Source organism: Anoplophora glabripennis, unplaced genomic scaffold, assembly GCF_000390285.2.
Source record: "Anoplophora glabripennis isolate ALB-LARVAE unplaced genomic scaffold, Agla_2.0 scaffold274, whole genome shotgun sequence".
NCBI classification, from domain to species: domain Eukaryota; kingdom Metazoa; phylum Arthropoda; class Insecta; order Coleoptera; family Cerambycidae; genus Anoplophora; species Anoplophora glabripennis.
In genome coordinates, this window is record NW_019416630.1 from 140,426 (window position 1) to 162,044 (window position 21,619).

Genomic DNA, 21,619 nt, shown 5'->3' on the forward strand with positions numbered 1-21,619 from the left:
AATCGTATGTAAACTAATATTTCACATTTCGTTCCTTCTGGAATAAATATAACAAGCCGGACCAGGTTACGAATAAATTATCTTAATTATATTATATTATTATTATATTACATCAATACTATAAGGGTAGAAAGTAATCACACAAATAAAATTCTCAACTAATTAGTCAATAGGGTTATTTTTCTTTTTTTTTAATTTGACCATTTGATTATTGAAGTTAGATGGTGAAATGTATTATTTGCATAATTTGAAAGTTCATCCAATCCATTTAGACAATCAAAAATAGATCTTGGAATCAAAGTTCAGTGAAACACACAACAAACACTGTTTATTAGTTTTAGATTTTGCTGCAACATACACAATTACCTAATAGTGTTCAAACTTTTACTTAATAAAATCACATCAATTCTTTAGGAAATTATTAAAAATATAACAAAACATTAAAATTAAAAAATATACGTCTACGATGCTTTCCCTTCTACTTCTTGCGGTTTTCTCTAAATCCTTGCGCGAGTACTGGAAAAGCTACGTCTAGAGCCTTTTTCCAGGCTGCTACTTCCTCGTCATTAAAGAGGGAGGAGAATAGTTCCAACACAGATTCTTTCAAATCCTACAAAGACAAAGTACTTAAATAGGTAGGTACATAATTATAATCTAATTTAAAAAATATAGTAGTTAATTATTATTTTTGTGAGGGTCGTCTAGATTATAATATCAGTTTGCGAAAGAAAGACATCAAAACAACATGAGCTGTCAAAATGTTAATGTGGTAAAGTACCTATCAAGTTTTAGATAACAGCATTTACAAAAACAACATTTGATATGAAAGCTCAAGTAGGATAATCGCGTTCCTAAACTTCAAACCCTGCGAAATTTTATTTAAAAACACCGCCGTTATCGAAACGACGAGATGGAATCTTCGGAAAGAAGATAGTGTCTATGTCGAAAGAAAGAACATCTGATGTTCACGATGAAGAATGATCAACACGTTTGTTTGTCGTAACTGAAACCTTGAAGCAACAAATAGGTGCAGTGAGTAAACAATATTGCCAGTTTATTCTTGATACGTTTCATTTTGGTCTTCATCAGATTTAAGTAGGTAAATGCAGGACCATTTAAGTATTTCAAGTGGACGATTATTTGCACATAATATGGATTTAGTATTTTATTTTGACAAATTTTATGTATTTCTTGGAAAAGAAAAGAGCAGTGACCAATTGAAACTGGTGCCAAAAAAAGTAGTTGCACGAAGAAACCAGTGAGTTTTATTTAAATTCAGATATGTTTTAGTGGTAACTATATAAATAAAGTTGTTTGAATAAAAAAATATGTCTAGTTTTAAATTCGTTGAAGAAGTTTATAATAAAACAACAAAAGTATTTAAAAAATAAATAAATTTAAAATAAAAATAGAAAACACAAGAGTAGAAACGATTGTTAAAGTTTTAACCACGTGTTTAACAACATCCCTTTTCTAGTAATTCGTTTTTCTAAAATTCATCCCTTAAAATAACGCTAGAGCTGCATATGGAATAAATTCGTTTTCTTAATAGTATATTATTCAACGAGCGTATAATGATGGGTATTATTCACTAGGTGAAGTTTACGGCCACGAGCCGCAGGCGAGTGGCCTAAATCACCGAGTGAATAATACCCATTATACGCGAGTAGAATACTATACTTTATCCACGACTACTAAATATTTTTGTTGAAGTTTTTTTTGANAGCGCCACTTGGGCGCTTTCCGCACTCGCTTCGCTCGTGCGTCAACTGCGTCCTCGTGGCGCTATTGGCAACTTTTCCCCACTCGTTACACAATGTACTATTTTAACATTGCGGCGGGTATGCCAGCTATTGCTTGTCGAATGTTCTCCTTTAAGTGGGGTCTAAACAATGGATTTCAGATAACCCCATAAAAAGAAGTCGCAAGGGGCTATATCAGGCGAACGTGCCGGCCAAGGAAGATCGCCTCTCAAAGAAATTAGACGCCTGGGGAAGTTTTCCTGCAAAACACCCATTACACATCGCGGTGTAGCTCCATCTTGCTGAAACCATATTCTAACGTCAATTTCTCCCAAATTGGGCAGAAGAAAGTTCTTAATCAAGTTAACATATCGTTCAGAATTTACTGCAACCGCACGCTCGTTTTCTTCAAAAAAGTAAGGACCAATAATCCTTTCTCTCGACAAGGCACACCATCAGTTACACGTTCTGAATGAAGAGGCCTCTCATGAAGTTCACTCGGATTGTTATTACTCCAGTATTGCATATTTTGTCTATTCACGGACCCAGACAGATGAAAATGTACATCATCTCTGAAGAACACAAGTGCGTCGACAGGCAAATTTTCACGCAATGCTTCACATGCATTTCGCCGAGCGACAAAATCGCGTTCAGTGAGTTCTTGCGCTACAGCCAACTTGTATGGGTGGAAATGGAGGTCATCATAAAGAATTCGCCTTACAGAACGATCCGAAAGTCGAAGGGCAGCTTCATGTTTCCATGCCGAGCGCCGAGGAGATCGCAAAGCTGACTCTCTTACTGCTTCGATATTTTGTGGTGTTCTCACGGGCCTTGGTAATATCTTATCGAGTGTCGGCCAGGAACGGGTCTTCGGGGGGGAATATTGAAATGTGCACAAAATGAACGTTACGCGGCAATGATCGATTAGCCGTTAGAAAAGTAGGTCACTAAGACAAACGCGCGTTGCTCCTTCGGCCAATTCACTACTGATGCTGCTTATAATAAAGATGAAGAAACTTCCCAAGCCGTGTCGTCGCATGAGACTATCCCCACTCATGACTTACCTCCCCTCCCTTCACTGCGTCCTGTTCAAATCAACAAATTTCATTGCCGCACCCTGTATATCATTTTCGTAGTATTTGAGGCGCTGAACACGATGCCATTGGTAAAATTTACTCGTGACCTAGATATTTATGAGAATCAAAATTTGAGAAAAAATCAGTTTTGACCAATTTTTAGGCCAGTTTTCACCTAAATAGTGGATTTTCTGATAAATATCGAGGTTAGAGATAAACATCAATGGTACTTATCGTATTTAACGCCTCAAAATACTATGAAAATTATACAGTCCACAACTAATGGTACATAGTGCAACGGCGAATTCCTGACATCAAAATATTACGATCTAACCAAATTGTCCTATTCCGAAAGTTGATATTAAGAAAGATACAGGGTGTCAAAGTTGAAATTTTATTATCGACTTTTCCCAACTGCTCCTAAACAAAATGACACAACACCACAAAAATTGGTATCGGAAGGTTTTTTAATACGAGAAATTTAAATTTTGCACTAATTTTGAAACATGTGCAGGTTCTAATGGAAATATATTAATTTTTTTGAAAGTAGGCTATGATTAAAATTAAAGTAATTAATAACGCTTTTATATTTAGCTTCTGTCAAACATTGCATCGCGTTGTGTGCAACATTCTGAAAGTTTTCTAATTTTTTTTTTAATTTTTAAGGTAAAAATGCCCAGACATAACTTTTTCTCTAATATTGAAATGAGAGATATGGTATGCGTATACGCGCAGGAAAATTTTAATGGACGTAGGGCTCATCGCCGTTATTTGGCGATGTATCCGAACAGAAGGCAGCCAGATTTCAAAATATTTAAGAATATTTACAACAGATTAGGAGAAACTGGCTCATTTCGACCTAAACGGGATATTGCAGGTCGTCACAGAACTATTACTCCAGAGCAGGAAGAGGAAATTTGGGCCGTGTTGCAGAAAACGGAGAAATAAGTTCAAGACAAACGGCTCTCTTGGCGGGAGTGAGCAAGTCATCGGTTTTAAGAATTTTCCAGAAAGAAAAGTTGTACCCTTATCATTTTACTCCGGTCCAGAATCTTCTTGATCCCGATTTTCCAGCTCGGCTAGAGTTTGCACGATTCTTTCAAACCGAGCAAAACGTCGATCCTACGTTTGTAAGTAAGATTCTGCTCACAGACGAAGCGACATTTACTCGTCGTTAATTTTAGAAATAAACAAGTGTGGGACATAGAAAATCCACATTTAATAACCGAACGACACTTTCAACATGAATTTAAAATAAATGTTTGGTGTGGAATACTCGTAATCGATCATTATTTTTTGGGACCATATGAGTTACCGCCAAATTTAAATGGTCAATCGTATTTAAATTTTCTACGAACTGATTTTGTGCATTTCTTGGATAATTTGCCACTGAATCTACGACAAAATATGTACTTCATGCAGGATGGAGCTCCAGCACATTTTTCAGTACATGTTAGAAATTACTTAAACCATCAATTACCTGATTGTTGGATTAGTCGTGGAAGCCAAACACCTTGGCCAGCGAGGAGCCCAGATTTTAACCCCCTCGATTTTTGTGTGTGGGGTTACTTAAAATCGCTGGTATACCAAGATACAGTGCATACTCGTGAAGAATTANTTCACTGCCGTGATTAATGGGTATTATTAAGGACGAGCAAACAGACGTATAATGGGTACATTATACAATAGTCGTGGATAAAATCTTTTAATAACCTAATTCTTTTATTTTTTGTTTAAAATTAATAACTCAACAAGTGTTTTCAGTTATGATTCAGTGGCGGGTACACAAATGTAACATTTTAAGAAATTGTATTATCTTAAAAACTAAAAAACCTTCGAAATATGATATTAGAAAAAAATAGTATATTACGTAATAAGTGTTGTAAAAAGCATTTTACGCACGAATGGGAATGGGAACAGTATATTACGTAATAAGTGTTGTAAAAAGCATTTTACGCACGAATGGAAAAGTTACGCACGACGCCGCGTAGCGGCGAGTGCGTAATTCTATGAGTGCGTAATTGTATTACACCACGTATTACGTACTATACTTTACCTACGACCACTACTTTAAATACTTAAAAACACGCCGTCTGCGAACAATGCAAGATTCCTATTACGTCGTACGGTAAAAAAATCGCACAGCTTCGTAAAACAATCGTACAGTTTTCCTTGCAACCGCCTAGCAACTGTGAATACAAACAGTATTGTATTGACCGTTGCTAGGCGGTTGCTAGGAAAACTGTGCGATTTTTTTTACCGTACGTAATAGGAATCTTACATTGATCGCAGGCGGTGCGTTTTTAAGTATTTACAGTAGTGGTCGTAGGTAAATTGTTTATTCTGATGAGTTAAATGCATAGTTAATCTCGATACATATTTCTGCGACACGATGCAAATAAAAGGGAACTTACTTGGAAAGACTTTTCGTCGATACGTCTTGGTGCGTGAGATTCTCCAATTCTGGACAGGATCGGAACTAGCATCTCTGGATCATCCACAGCATCTACTATTGAAGAAAATCCATAAATTACGCCATTGGCGTGAGCCAAGAATCTCTTGTTTTTGGGCAAATCTGCTATAGGAATACCTCTGAAGGGGAACGCTTCTTGATACTCCGGATGGTTCTTGAAAAATCTGAAAGAGGGAGGGATGGTATCTTTTAAATTCCAAAAATGATAGTTGTAAGGTAGGATGTGGGTAAAAAAGTTATTGCTGATCTGATGATGAAATTACATATATTATTAGTTAGTTTACCACATTTCAGATATAACAAATTTTATTTTTTTATTGGAAATTGTATTCAAATAAATACAAATATATGGGGTGTTTTATTATGAAAAGTAGTAAATAAGTTTCTTGTTATATCTTTTAAACTTGAAAAAATGGAATAGCTTTCTTAAAACTGACCATGTCCCTTTACCCTTGGATATCAAATTTAACATCATTCTGATAATCTATTTGAAATTTTCTGAAGGTATACAAGTAAACAGAAATACTTTTTATATTTTCTAGTACAAAGTCAATATCTGGTAACTTTTGAATAAAAATTAATTGATACATGGATGCCGTCAATAGACTGTCTGAATCCGCAAATTTCTACAACTGGATATTGTAATTATTTCTCTACTGATTAAAAAATTGTTTCTTGGACTATCTTGTGTCTGTACTTTAAATATAGCGATAAGCGTTTAGAAACATACGTATAAATTCTCGTGTCATTATGATTGAGATACGATGGTACTTATTTGAGACAATAAAAATATTACATAACATGTCCCAAGTATTTGCAAGTGACGAAGAAAAAATGCAAGACGCAACTGTAACTCACATTAGAAAGGTTCTCTTCATCCTCTTCCAAGAGGGAGAACCTATTTTCGAACCATATAAAAAAGGAATAGTCGAAAAAAGAAATAGATTTTAGTTGATTCACGGTGTTATTAAAGGTAAATAACTTAAAGATTTTCAGCAACTAGAGCTATTTAATTTCTCTTTGCATGCTATAAAGACATCATTAGAGAACTCATCATACAAGTTAATTATATTTCATGACATACAACAATTGATGTTTGTACTACGTAAATAGACTGAATGATCATTAAAAAAACACGACACAAAATTCCACCTAGAACTGCTATCGATTTATTAAAAATTAGAAAACTTCTTTCAAGTAAAAGAGAAACATCGATATTGTGGAAAAGAAAATGCGCAAATTTGTACTAGAAATGTCTCAAGTTGAAGAATTTACGAATTTAAAATATCGTTGAACTAAAATTCGTATCAGTTTATTCAAGTGAGACTAAGAAATATTTATTTAAACAAAATAAACAGTTTGAAAAAAATAAGTTTTTTTTCATATACTTAAGCATCATTATTTGTAAATTTTTATATGTTAAACTTTAATACAAATATACGATAATGAAATTAAACATTTCTGAACTGGTTAATAATTTAAAAGTTTAGAACGAAAACGCTGTTTATCAATGCAGCGTCTGTGTCACTATTATCTTAATTCGTTAGATCATATAAAACGTATATAACTTGAACATAGACTAAGTAACCACTTTGACATCGTCTCTGATTGAATTGAATGACTTAAACAATGTTTCTGTACTTACACATTAAAAAGTGCTATGCCACTATCCGTGGGTTTCTGCCTTGGTCCGGCCCATGAATTCTTGATCAAAGCTATATCTTTGGAAGTCAACCCGGTCACGGGATCTGGAACGTCTTTCTCAGCCATTGTACGCCAACTGAAGTTCTAATACAATAGCGCTATTTATTTGGAGTGTCAAGAGTTATCGCTCGATAAACATCTATTTTTAGATCAAGTAGCAATTAAGTCACTCGATTTTTTAACAAAGTTGAGCAACTGCAGGGGGCATAAGGTTCTGTAAAAGTCAAAAACAAATCTGTTTAGTCATGTATAACATATTTGAACACATATTAATCGCGTTCAGCCTTAAACCATATTAGTTTAAATCTTCCTTGTAGCTATTAAGTTTGAATTATTATTATTTTATATTTGAAATAAATTTTCTCTTGTTAGGTATAGGTATACCGGGCGCGAACAACTGAAGATAACTATATTAATTTTAAATAAAAAAAAACACTTTTTATGCTTGGTCTAGTTGTCTCAGGTTTGACCACTGGTATTCACGTCTTAAGATAAGCTCAGGCCCTTTTTCAAAAATAAAAAGAAAAGCAGATGAGTACTAAAGTATACCCCCATCTTAAGCAAAACATTTTCAACTTAAATCAGTTGCTACTGTTTATATATACTTTTCTCAAATTGCTACAGCTGGCTCTACCCAAAACATCTTTTGCTAATATTGTGAAATCATTCAACTATTCATTAGTCCAACAATGCGAACCAACCAGTCCATCTCTGCACAACCATAATTGGCTGAATCACCGCAGCACTAAGATAGTTCGTCACCAAACGCATTCCCCTAGTTAATGGTCGAACTTTCAAACACAACTAACAGCCCTAGGATACCCCATGCCCCAGAACTAGACCATATCACAGCAGCTAAGAGTCCTTCATAACAACTTACAACAAAACGAAGGGAGGCGTCGTCAGAAAGACATTGTTACTCATTTCCGTAAATGATTCATTTAAACAGTACAGAACAGTCAATGAACAAATAGTAAGAACGCTAAGATATTCAATGATAACTCACTTTATAATTCACAAATACAAGAACTTTAATTATCTAGTCCTCTTATTAAGACTGTCTTTATGCAAATACACATACACACACACACNAGAAATGCTTCGGAATCTTTTCGAAATGACAATTTGTATTTTAAAATCAGACGATCAATGAACAAACGTGTTACCAAATGCATCGAGGTAAATGGACATTACTTAAGGAAAGGCGATCTTTTTTTTTATTAATCTTTTAACTATATTTTTCAATCATTAATAATATTAATGTTATTCTTTATTATTTCTAGGGACATTTTTGCATATTTGTCTAATTTTATTTTTATTTAAATAAATATGTTCAACTTGTTTTATTTGTCTAATTTAATATGTGCTTCTAGCTTTTATTCTTCATTAATCACCAATAAAAATTTTTACTGAATTAAAATCAGATTACTGAATAAGTTAAATAGTTAAATGGGTACTACTAGGCATTCATTAACCACACGGATAAGGTTGCATTGGCAAATTCAAATGCGATTATCTCGGTAACGATTACCTCTAGCGATATCAAATAAGTATAACTTTTTTGTGTACAAAATTTAGGAGAATCGATTTCCGTAATAGTCAAATTGATATACCGAGCGAAAAAAAGTTCTGCTATTTTAAATGTGCTCAATATGCTGTAGATGGCGCCCTCTATCAGTGGGATCAAAATTAGTGAAAAATTTAGATTTCTCGTATTAAAAAACCTTCCGATACCAATTTTTGTGGCGTTGTGTCGTTTTGTTTAGGAGCAGTTGGGAAAAGTCGATAACAAAATTTCAAATTTGACACCCTGTATCTTTCTTAATATCAACTTTCGGAATAGGACAATTTGGTTAGATCGTAATATTTTGATGGCAGAAATTCGCCGTTGCACTATGTACCATTAGTTGTGGACCACCCTGTATATTTGGACAAAATTTAGGAAAAAATGAATTTTGACCCATATTTGGCCGTTTTCACTAAAAAAAAGTTCACTTTTCTCCGAAATTCATCGACTAACCAAGAATATTGACTACAGGATCGTGTTCAGCGTATTGAATTCCTTCGGAAATAGTATGTGGGTCTCTTGGGTTTGGACTTTTTTTTGTGTGGCTGTGTTATTACTATTAATTGGATAATGTTTGTATTAGAAATGTAACGTTTTAGAACGTACCTATGGTATATATGTTTTCTTTTTACAATGCCATCAATACAGGATGTCCTGAATTTTAATCAAGAAAGGAGGCAAAAATGAGACTTCGCTATATAAAATTGTTGCTGAAACTCTCCCATTTTTGAGATACAGAGTGTTAAAGTTTCCTAAAAAGTATTATACTTATTTTTTGATCAAACGGAGGTACTGAAACAAAATTTTACGTGCTCAGTACATAAATAAAATCGAATTCAATTTGAAAAAATTTAACTGATATAGATATGGTATTATTCAAATATCTAAATTCTACATTTACCTAAATTATCTAAAATTTTACAAATTGCGAATTTGTATATGTATATCTATCATATCAATGTAAAATTTGCATTTAAGAAAGGATAAACAACATTCTTTTTCCAGTGACGTGTCACAAATTTCTAGAAAAAAGTCAATAGTAAATCTTATATCTGGACCAGACCAAATTGAGTTGAGGCTTTTTTCACGTTGCATTTTATACATAGGTATACACAAAATATCGTTCCAATATCTTTTTATAGCGAAGTGTCTTTACGGATTCTTGAAATTTCGTGGTTAAAGTTCAAGTCATTAGATTATTTAGGAAACACACTGTATATTCCAAATCAATTATAATGCCATTCCACCTTTGTGACATTATTTACCTATCAAAATAATTTATGATTGCTGATGAACTTATTTATATTTAAATTTTTTGTAAATTTATATTTGATGATGTGCCCTTAACAGAATGGTTTAGGTTTAAGTGTAATAGAGGACCATTTTGAAAAAATGTTACTTATTCCTTCTGTACACTATTTTTGTATTTATCACTTTTCCACAGAATGTACTCGTTTCTAAAACACCCTGTATAGCTTCCTGATCTTTAACAGTAGTTCAAAAATAAAATATTTGAAAAAAGAATACTAGACGGAATATTTTGTTGTTACTGACAGGATTTTGATTTTTCTATCATTAATTACTTGAGAGAGGAATAAAACTTAGAAATTCTCCAGGTTATTATTTAAAGATATAACTAATTATTCATTATTTTATTAAATAAAACTTATAGATACAAATAATACAGTATCTAAGTCTTAAATAAGATCACAACAAATATCTTCATGAAGTCGTAAGTAATAAAACTTGACTTATAACTACAAATAACATGAATGTTAAAACTAAGGACTATAATGTAGTGTCGCTACATTTACTTGCGACTTTCCCTAAATGATTTCGCAATCAATTCAATTGCCACGTCTAATGCCTTTTTCCATGCTTCCATTTCTTCTTTGGTGAAGAGAGACGAGAATAATTCTATAAGGGTATCTTTCAGATCCTGAAAAGAGAGGTATAATAATTATATCCAGTTTGTTCAAAGCTGAAGAAAATTGAATATTATAAAAGTTTAAAATGTTTACATTAAATCTGTAGACGAGGACAGACTGAGCAAACATTATTGAATAACAGTTGTGCAACAGTTACAACTGATTGTCAGACACGCTGACAGCATTGTTCACGCATGTTGAGCTATATTTCCTTTGAAGTAGCCTACATGATGAAAAGTTCGATAACAGGCGCCCAACTGTTCGGCAACTCATACGCATTGTGTGAACAATGTTTGCTAAATCTGTATCCGCCTTATCATAACCGAATTTTTCGGTATTCTGACGTGTAATAATGATTACACTGGGCATTGATTAATGATCAATGCCCAGAGATCACAGGCACGAGAGATCAAGTCAGCGTATGCTTGCCTATCTTTCTAATAGTAATTTTATTGAATAAGTGTCTTATTACGCATACGAACTTCAAAGAAAAGAGTTATATACGGAAGCGTAGGTCAAGTGTTTAAGTTTCCTTGAGTGTCTTTATCTACATTCTACAGGACAACGAAAAAATTAAGTTTATACACTAGAGCGTCGATTATCTAAAACTGAACGGGATGGACCAATTATCGGATAAACGAATAAGTCGGTTAACACGGACTGAATATTTCCAAACTTTGCAACCATAAAATTCTGTTTTAACCATTAAAAACAATAGTATATTGTGTACCTAATAGTAAACGCAAAACATTCCCGGACAATGGAAATTCCTTGAATCATTGTTTATTTATTGTTGTGATAAAAGTCAAATTCGTTTTAAGGAAGTTTATCGGGTACGGAGGTACATCTAAAGTCTAACGACAGTTTCTGTAGATTCGCTAGTGACTAAAGTAGTAAGCCTTTAGATTTGTCAACGTTGCACTGGGCTGGTTCGCTCGCCTCGGCGTTCGCTCGCTCGCGTTCGATCATTCTGTTTGCTTGGATACCTGCAAATTTCAAATAATACGCACGTCAAGACCGCGGCGTTGCCGCTATCACGCATATGGAGGATAAGTTAGTCAACTGCAGCAGTTTGAGGGAGAATTATTATAAATTATGTATCTTACAAGTACCTAATCGATTTCTACAAGCTGTCATACGGTTCCTTAGATATCGGTTTCCTATTTATACAAGTTGCTGTGGAAACTATTCGTCAATTGCTGCACATTCTAAGTGGAAAGACCAAAAAAATCTGCATTCTCATAAGACTGTACTAAATCGTGAAAAATTATTTTATTAATATCTCGTCTCTTAGGTATCCACTTTCCCCTCGAGAGAGCAGTGGAAGCAGGATGGTGATATGTTCTCCCCGGGATCCCTATGTGTATACTGATGGATCTCGGGTAGAAGACGAGTTTTCAGGAGCAGGAATTTGTCTGGAAGGTAGCGGGATCCAGGAAAGCTTTTCACTGGGTATGTATGCTACAGTCTTCCAGGCAGAAGTTTTTGCTATTTTGATGGTAGCAAGCAAGGAGGAGGTAGGGAATTGTGCAGAGGAGAAGATTTTTATCTGCTCCGACAGTCAGGCTGCGTTCAGAGCGGTTAGCTCCCCGAGGACTAGGTCTGCCCTTGTCTAAGAATGTGGAGACGCTCTAGAGTCATTGGCCAGACGAAAAGAAGTAGAGTTGATTTGGGTCCCAGGCCATAGGGGCATCCCTGGTAACGGGAGGGCGGATCAATTAGCTGGTCTTGGGTCCAGGGGACCTGGACAGGGACCTGAACCAATCTTAGGTATCACACGAGGCAGCATTAATGGGCCCCTCAATAAGTGGGCCTATCAAACTTTAGGTCAGGATTGGAGGAGAAATAGAGGATGCAGGCAGGCCCATAGTTTTATACATGGACTTAGCAAATCCAAGACAAGATGGCTGCTGAGCCCTGAGACTTAGGAGGCATTTAAGCTTAATAGGAATTGAGGAGGACCCTCTATGCCCGAAATGTGGTGAAGTGGAGGACATCCCTGTCCACCTTCTGGGACAGTGTGCAGCCTTTGGGAGAATAAGACACAAAGTCTTTGGTGCTGAACAGCTGCAAGAGGTTGAGGTGAGAGACCTTCCATGGACCAAAATCCTGGCGTTCATTAGGGCGTCGGGTAGGTTCGAGGAGGGTCAGAGGCAGAGAGTGGTTAGGTGATGGGACGGCGGGGTAGGCAAAAAGGGCCCACTTGTGGCCTAATTGCCAGGCTGAGGCCGTCCCTTTACTACTACTACTGGGTATCCAAACTAGTCATAATTTTGTTTGAGGATTTTCTTCATATTAATAAGCTTATTTTAATTTTTTTATGAATATTTGTTTGTCAATTCCAAACCTCCTTAGTATCTATAAAGTGCTAAAATATATTAAAACATATTTAAAATGGACAGTGGTGATGATGTTCAGGTGTCCGGGGCACAATCAGAGTTAGTAGCAGCTACAAAAAAAGTGACTTTAAATTAAACAAATCTAGGGGAAGTACGAATTCGCTTATAAATGCTTCAAAACTTATTTCCTTGAAAAAAAAAAATGTGACTTCCCGATCCGAAAATGTTATGATTGCATACTTTTCTGTTTTATCTACAAAGTTAAAGGCATCTAAGTTATGGTCAAATTACTCCAAGAGCAACACAGTACAAATCAAAATATTTGAAATTACCTGTTTTCTTGAAACGTCAAGGTGACAACTATAACTCAAAGAAGTCATACGTTTTGTCAAATTATCAACTTGAAAGGTTTTCTTACTCAAGCACCAGATATATGGTATATACGAATAAGGTACATTCAGATGTGAAAATTTTTAAATATGGAATATCAGTTTTTCCTTTTTAGAATGCCTTAATATTTGGTGTTGCCGATGCATGTCGCCGTAACGAACTATATGAATTAAATTTAAATGATATAGATGATATAGGATCAAAACTTTTGATTGAAATATCGGATAATGGAACGAAAAAATCAAGATCATTTGTGATCAACGAAACTTTTTTGCAACTATATAGAAAACAAATTCTATTCTTAATTTTATGATTTACATAAATTTTATAGAAACATGTTTTGTATTGTATATTGATGTATCGTTTGTTTAATACAAAATTAAATAGTTTTGGTCAAATAAGTGTGTATACTTATTTTAATAATATATTTGGATATAAATATTTCTCAGTAATAAATAGTGATGGGTAGTTATTCCAATAACGTTATTTTGGAACGTTATTTTATTGGAACGTTCCGGAACGTGACCAACTTGGAATGTAGAAAATAATAATATAATGGCTATGTAGACATTAATTTTATTTATGAAGGTGAAAACTGCAGATTGCTATTTATACATATTGTATTAATACAATGAATATTATAAAAATAAACTTTATACTAAAGAAGCAAAGGAAAACAAAAAATATGAGTACAAATAGAAGTTCCAAATATTTTGGCAAAAAGAATATCGGTTGTCAACGCATCCAAATAATAAAACTTACATAGTTACTATTGTTACATTACACATCATAGTCCATTCAAATCAGCCACGATGTCGCAGAACGCACTCGGTGTCAAACTTCCAGAAGTAACCTCGTTCCAAAATAACGTTATTTTAGAACATTATTCTTTTACAACGTTCCAAGTTATAACGTTATCGATTTCGAGCCGTTATTCCCATCACTAGTAATAAAAAAAAATTGTTTCAAACTCACAAAACTCCTAGTACAACAGACAGGATGGTTCGTAAGTTTATCCGACCAGACATAGGTCGGTTTGGGACTTATTGATGGTCCTCATCATTATGTCATTAAAACGATCCAGCTGCTTTAGTTACTCACAAGGAGATATGTATAGATAGAGCGTAAGTGGCTCCATCTATGGTGCTACTTCCCACCTACGCCATTCTGTGACCTGCTACAATTTTCTTTCAAGAAAACATAAGTTTGATTATAATATGCTACATCTGTCTCGAATAATTCCTACATTAATACTAAATTTTAAATATACATATTATATATTTTAAGGGAATGGTAGTTTCGAAACAAATATATTTGCAGTTTATGATGAACTATAAGAAATATTGTAGCTAAAGTCCGAGGTAATAAATTTCAAAACTATAAAAGATTTGAATTAAATTATATATATTTACAAATAATAGAAACTCTAAGAAAAATTATAGATTACAGCAAATATTTCATATAGTTTGAAGAAATAATAGTAACATTTACGAAAAATAATTCCATTTAAAATTATCTGCTAATTTGTTCCAATTATTTTTTTTTTTTTCAGTGTAGTAGGAATACATCAGTTTGGTAAAATACCTCAAAAATTTTATTTGCCAAATGCAGATAAATACACAGGATATTGTTTCCGTCGATCCTCTGCGACCCCCTTGGTTAATACTGGGTCAGATGCATTAAAAATACTTTGCCTACAGAGAGAAATCTTTTACAAATAAACTAGACATGACAGATAAAATATTTAGAGAAATTTGCTAATAATAATAATGTCGAAAAAGAACAGCAATAACGTCGCCGACTTTTCGAGTAAAGTTCAGCCAATGTTACTAAAAATATAAACAAATAGTTATAATACAGGGTGTCCCATTTTAATGTCCCACCCCAAATATCTCGAAACCCGAGCAGAATGAGGAAAAATGTTTTAGACAAAAGTTATAGGGTTCGGAGGGGGACATACGATGGTGACCTTGAAGTCGATTTTCAAGGTCAAACGAGGGTCAACTTCGATTTTTTAAATGAAAACTCCTATTTTTTATTGCAGGATCGTATTCTACGGAAAAAAATACAAACTTTTTGCAGGAAACTTTTTTCGAAAATGCATTTTTTTCCGAGTTTTTCACGAATTTCGTTCGTCATGTTGTTTGAAGTGTCAGGTGGATCCTGGCTGGGATTCATGCATTACTCGCTGCCTGAGTCTTCAATGCTCGAGAGCAGGGCAACGGAACTTATCAAATTATCAAATTTTTAAATTTTTTGGTACGATTCAATAATCAGCATTACCGGGAGAGCGAAGAGACCGGGCGAGAACGTGCCATCGCGCAACTCCCGGGCCCCTACCGCATGTTCGAAGACGCTTGAAGTTTACATGAGCAGGGAGCTGCGGCAGGAGAGGCTCGCTACCCCATCTGCCCCTACCGATCGCGCTGCTGCCGGAAAAGAGAAAAACAGAAAATAACACAAACTTGACAAATCAAATCAACACACATGAGACTGCTAGAGTTCTCTGAGGAGAGGAACGGGGGCGTGCGTTCCCCTCAATTTTTTGGCAGCAATTTTATCCTTGTCTTGAACTGTTCCTCTCACACCTTTGATTTTATCAGGTGAAAATTGTTTACAGCTTTCAAAGTAACAGAGAAACACACGCGCCCCCTCTTCACTTTGTCCAGACGATCCTTATGTGTGTTAATTCGTAGAGTTGAAATTTCGCTGTTCCGGATTAGTTACACAACCACCGTTGTATCGAGTACTAGTGTTTCTGGTGAAACAATACCCCAGTCTGTCCTAGTGGTCAGTAGGATCCATCTGACACTTCAAACAACATGACGAACGAAATTCGTGAAAAACTCGGAAAAAATGCATTTTCGAAAAAAACGTTTCCTGCAAAAAATTTGTATTTTTTTCCGTATAATACGATCCTGCAATAAAAAATAGGAGTTTTCATGTGAAAAATCGAAGTTGACCCTCGTTTGACCTTGAAAATCGACTTCAAGGTCATTTTCAAGGTCACCATCGTATGTCCCCCTCCGAACCCTATAACTTTTGTGTAAAACATTTTTCCTCATTCTGCTCGGGATTCGAGATATTTGGGGTGGGACATTAAAATGGGACACCCTGTATATGGAATACGTTCAATAAATGTTATATTTACTAAATAATGCATTTTTGATGTGAGTTGGTTTGCCTGCGTGTATATACGAGTATCTATTATATAAAAAATAGATAAAAAAAAGCGGTACGGGAAAGTTAACTAAAATACTAGAATACGGTATTTTGGAGTGAAGTGAAATTGGCCCAAAAAAGTACACATTTCCGAACGATTTCAGAAAAAGAGAAATTCCAAATGAAGTTGTGGCACCAATCTTAAATTCAGATGCAAGTTTATATGATTTTGCAGCATCTAAACATTCTAGCGAAATTCATATACTTAGTTAAAAATTGCTACCGCTAAAAAGCTAATAGTTCTGAATTTGCATGGTCGCAGTTTAGTCGCTATGGTGAATTGTTTATTTATATGCCTGTATATTATTTATTGACTTCATATTTGTGTGTGGGTCTTAATGAGACTAATAAACTCATTTTTGAAAAATGGAAGAAGAGTTCATGTCATCAGAAATCTTTGAAGAAGCTCAGGCAGTAACATTTCATTAATCCCGGTAAAGTAAGGATGCATGAGAAAGACATTTGTTCGACTTTGATGACAAGAGAGGAAAACTGAGCTAATTACTGAAGACGTCTTCGCTGGCTTTTTTTAAAATGATAATGCATAATTTGTTGCGTCAAATTCCATTGATATTGTATCTATTTGGCATAGCTGTTATTTGCCGATGTAATGAGCTAAAATATCTGTAAACTGATAATGTATGAGATACATTGCACAATTGGTACTGGTAATCAGAATTCCCTAGATCTTGGCGTCACCAATATTAATAACCTGTTCACAATGACCAATGACAAATCGTTACGTCTACGCTTGAAATAATGTTACGGCTGTGACCTGGATTTAGGGTTAATTTTCAAAAGAAAGAAAATAAGGACAATAATATTATTTATCTTAATGTAAATATTTATTAATGTAAATGCGTAAAGAGTAGTCTAGGTAAGTACCTATGCATTTTCTTTATTTTCGCGTTTTATGAACAATTACTGTTAACCATTAATACTTTATTGGCCTCTGAAAGTTGTAAAATTATAATGACATAATAATACATCGATTGTGAATAAAATTAATTGTAAATTACTATGGCTTTGAGAGTATAACCATTTAAAACTTCAATGCATTCTTTTTATGTGATTGGCAAACGAAGAAACAAATTTATCAATGTTGAACCATTCATACAACCAGATTATTATAATCGTTATGTCGCCTTTAAAAATGGCCTCTTCTCGTTTTCGTTTGTAAAATTCCGTATTGTAAGCTGTATAAATATATTTCCCTTGTATGAGTATGAAAGAACAATTATGAATTTTGTGGTATTGGAAATTACTTTTTAAACAACTTAATAAGTCAGTTCAGACCTTATCCGAATGATCTTTTGATTTATGAAAATCTATTTTAAAGTGTTCGAGAATATTAATTTTTTTTCTTTGTCATATAGTTTTCTGTTAAATTTAGATTATTGTAATATAAATTTCTTACAACAACAAATGGCGGCCAAAATTACTTCTTCCATAGCAAAAATCATCAAACAATTGAAGGTAGTGTAGTTGGAAAATTTGATTTTATTTAAAATAATGAAGGTGGTGCAGACTTTTGGTAGGTATAACCGGATGTGCTGCCAACATGAAGATATGTTCGTCGAATTAGGCATGACCGGTTTTATTTGAGCTGATTTGGTTCTAATCAATCACCCAAGAGAGTTTATTGCAAACCAAACTAGGTTATCAAATATTATCACGCTCATTTTAATCAATGAAGTAGGTGGTTGCCTACAAACTACTGATTACCTTCACATCACTTACGCCCTTAACTGGGGAGTGCCATTATTGGTATCAGAAATTGAATAGTGTCAACGTCAACCATTGTTACTGTTTGATAATAAATTTACAACATGTAAGTTTTGGTCTGTATTTTTGGAGTTTCCCAGTGCCATATCAAGCACTGTTCTTGTTTTTTTTACTGTTTGTTCTTGTTCTTTAAGTAGGTATAGAATTCACAAACTTTTACCTAAAATATTTCGGGTCATAATTCTGGAGGCACAATTTATACGAATTTATACGAATACTTACAAGAGTAACATAAAGTGGGGAAAAGAAACTGGCGAATCTATTAATTTCTACAGGTTTTCAAAAGATCCTCAGTTATGAAAGTGGATTGAACCACATATTATAATATAGCTTCGTCCCAGGCCGCTACTAGAATAGGACAGCAGTTTTAAATTTCCGAATTGCCGATAGAGTATGCCACCAGCAGAATTTTAAAGATCTCCAACACACTCCTGGTTCTAATTGTCCCTTATGCGTTAAATGCAAAAGGTCCGAAGTCCGTATGTTGAAATTAAATTTCGGAAACAAGAGGTGTGTGAGGTGATACAGTAAAAAAGATCTTATAACTCGGAAACGGTGCGTTGAATCGAAAAAATAATTTAAAAAATCTCCCCGACTCCAGTGGTTCTGATTGTTCGTTCTGCGGTGAATGCAAATTGTCCGAAGTATGTCGAAAATAAATTTTGGAAACAAGAGGTGTGTTATGTCATATAGTAAAAAGGTCATATAACTCGGAAACGGTGCGTTAAATCGAAAAAATAATTTAAATATTTTTTTTAATTGTCAGTGTTGCGAGAAAAAACTACTCCGAGGGCTATATACCCCTACCGGCATTGAATTATACTCGCAACAACTACTGCAACAGCTAGGATCGTTCGCCTGTTTAACCCACCATGCACAGACCGGTTTCGGACTTATTAGTCCTCATCAGTGTGTCATAGGTGAGACAACCGACGAACGATCCAGCTGTTTTGCGTCGTATCGTCACGACAAGGAAATACATTGTACGCGGGAGCGTAAATGGCTCCATCTGTCGTGCTGACTCCCAACTGTGCCATTCAAATGGCTACAGTAGGAAGCGCCCTGCTATATTGCAGGTACTTGTTGCACGACTGCTACCCACAGAGGACGAAAACAATGTTTTAATTGTCAGTGTTGCGAGAAACAACTACTCCGCGGGCTATATGCCCCTACCGGCATTGAATTATACTCGCAACACCTTCCTACTGTAGCCATTTGAATGACACAGTTGGAAGTCAGCACCACAGATGGAGCCATTTGCGCCCCCGCGTACAATGTATTTCCTTGTCGTGACGATCTATAAATCATAAAAAAGAAAGTATACCACTTCCTTGCATATTAAATACCAGTATAAATCGACACTTACGAAGAAAGACTTTTCCGTTATCTTTCTCGGTCCATGTGATTCTCCCACTCTTGATAAAATTGTTACCAGCATATCAGGGTCGTCTATGGCATCTACAACAGAGGAGAAGGCGTAGATGACACTATTTGCGTGAGCGTGGAACCTTTTATTTGTGGGTAAATCTTCATCGGATATATCTCTGAACGGGAACGTTAGTTTGTACTCCGGATGATGCTTAAAAAACCTGAAAAAAAAAAAGAAAATACCAATATAGATAATACAATAACTGGAAATATAATATTTAAATAATGGTTTAGGCTAAACATAACCTGTTTGTAACTCTTTCAGTCCCCCTATGAAGATAATGTAGGTACTTTTAATCCCTAATGCTCAATCCAATTAATCAGAAATTATATTTGATATAGGTACATCAACAACGTTCTTAATTTCAGTTTTGTATTTATAGTAGTTCCAGAATATCGTTTCAAAATTTATTGAAATGCTTTTACGCATGAAAGAAATGAGCCGGTAGTTAATTTATTCAATAAGTTCATAAATTTTATTCATGAATGGCAGCTGTAAATAGGCGAAGATTAGCATTATACCCAAAATATAAATAAACTACTGCCAGTTTTCTGTTCAAATGTACAGAAATTAAATAACCACAATTTATACGAAAAACATCCATAATTATTCTGAATTCCGATTTACTAAAAGTATAATTTTTTCCTAATTTTCTAGGACCATACCTATGTCCTAATTACTTATTTCACTGACGAAGACTGTTTAGTGCCATGTAAATATTTTAAAAGTTGTTTGTTATATTCACTTTTTTCACAACTATCATAAAATGACATTCTGATTTTATAGGCAGTTTATACAAATTCTGAAAAATAAATCAAATTCGATGCAAAACAGATGATGTTTAAAAGCTTATCCGGAATATTCCTCCCGGTGCAGTGTCAGATTATTACTGGGACGAAACTACATAAATTATTAGTGGGGCGAAACAAGCGATATTCGGTATAGCGTTTATGGTTTTGCCAAGAATTAAATAAAGTTAAGCGCGTTATTATTGATTAAATTCGCCACTGATTTTGTTTTATAACAATATGCACCTGTCAAATGGCAGATATTTGATTCATTAATATTTTTATTGACTATGAGAATAATTAGGTATTTACCATTTAAATCAGTAATTCATTTAGTAGGTAACTTAATCTAACAGTTCATCTTTGCAAATTGCCAGTAGAAAAACATATGCAAGATGTATAAAATATACAAAGCATCATTCATTTCCACTAAAATCATTGACTATTTTTCTACATGTATCTAAATAGACAAGGCGAAATCGGCGGCTTCGTATGAAAAAATTAGTGGATTCGATTTTTTTGCATAATCACCTCCGTGAGAAGTTTATTTAGGTATTTTGGGGTATTCTAAATAAAATAGTTCCTATGCACTATGCCCCTAAAATCAACGGTTTCCGAGTTATAAACAATTTAAAGTACGAAAAAATACAAAAACGGTCATTTTCAAGATTCAAAAACAATAACAAAAAATCAAGTTTTTGATGTTACTAAAATTTAAAAGTAATCTTTAAACATCATCACCCTGACAAAATACGGAGGACTGATTCGGTGTAATTACATTGCAATGCGTATTATTTTACCTATTAACAATATACATTTTGACTTGCGAGCCGCGCCGCTCGGGCACTCCACTGTGCGCCGACCCCGTCAGCGCCCCACTTTTTCATATATCTCGACATATATTTTAAAATAAATAAAAAATAAAGAGTAAAATGTCTTAAACTTATAAATATATTTATTTAAGGATAAAATTTTCACATTCGTCTGCATTACAACCACATAAAGTAACACAAGTAACATTATTTTTTCTACAACTACATGCTTTAGTTTTACATGTTTTCAAACATTTACATCAATCGATCAGGTATTATTAAACATAAATATGGGTAATACTGCACCATTTTCATCTAGTTTGTAACCGAAATTTTCGATATTCAACGTCTGGTATTTAGAGTA

General features: G+C 34.4%; 2 protein-coding genes across 5 annotated transcripts in view; both read right to left on the reverse strand.

Moving 5' to 3' along the window:
* Positions 1 to 306: 306 nt before the first annotated feature.
* LOC108908808 (globin) lies at positions 307 to 7,079 on the reverse strand. Its single transcript, XM_018712949.1, has 3 exons — positions 6,937 to 7,079; positions 5,233 to 5,455; positions 307 to 610 (listed from the first exon to the last, which is right to left on the reverse strand). Exons 1-3 carry the CDS (start codon positions 7,059 to 7,061, stop codon positions 479 to 481), a joined length of 480 nt encoding a protein of 159 aa, XP_018568465.1. The 5' UTR covers positions 7,062 to 7,079; the 3' UTR covers positions 307 to 478.
* Positions 7,080 to 10,199: 3,120 nt separating this feature from the next.
* LOC108908815 (globin) overlaps positions 10,200 to 21,619 on the reverse strand; it is a 91,861-nt gene continuing 80,441 nt past the window's right edge. For all 4 annotated transcript variants that reach the window (XM_023455124.1, XM_018712957.2, XM_018712959.2 and 1 more), the window contains exons 3-4: positions 19,593 to 19,815; positions 10,200 to 10,501 (exon numbers count right to left, since the gene is read on the reverse strand). In XM_023455124.1, the coding sequence (XP_023310892.1) occupies positions 10,373 to 10,501; positions 19,593 to 19,815 (352 nt within the window). In that variant the 3' untranslated portion in view covers positions 10,200 to 10,372. The remainder of the gene's footprint in view (positions 10,502 to 19,592; positions 19,816 to 21,619) is intronic.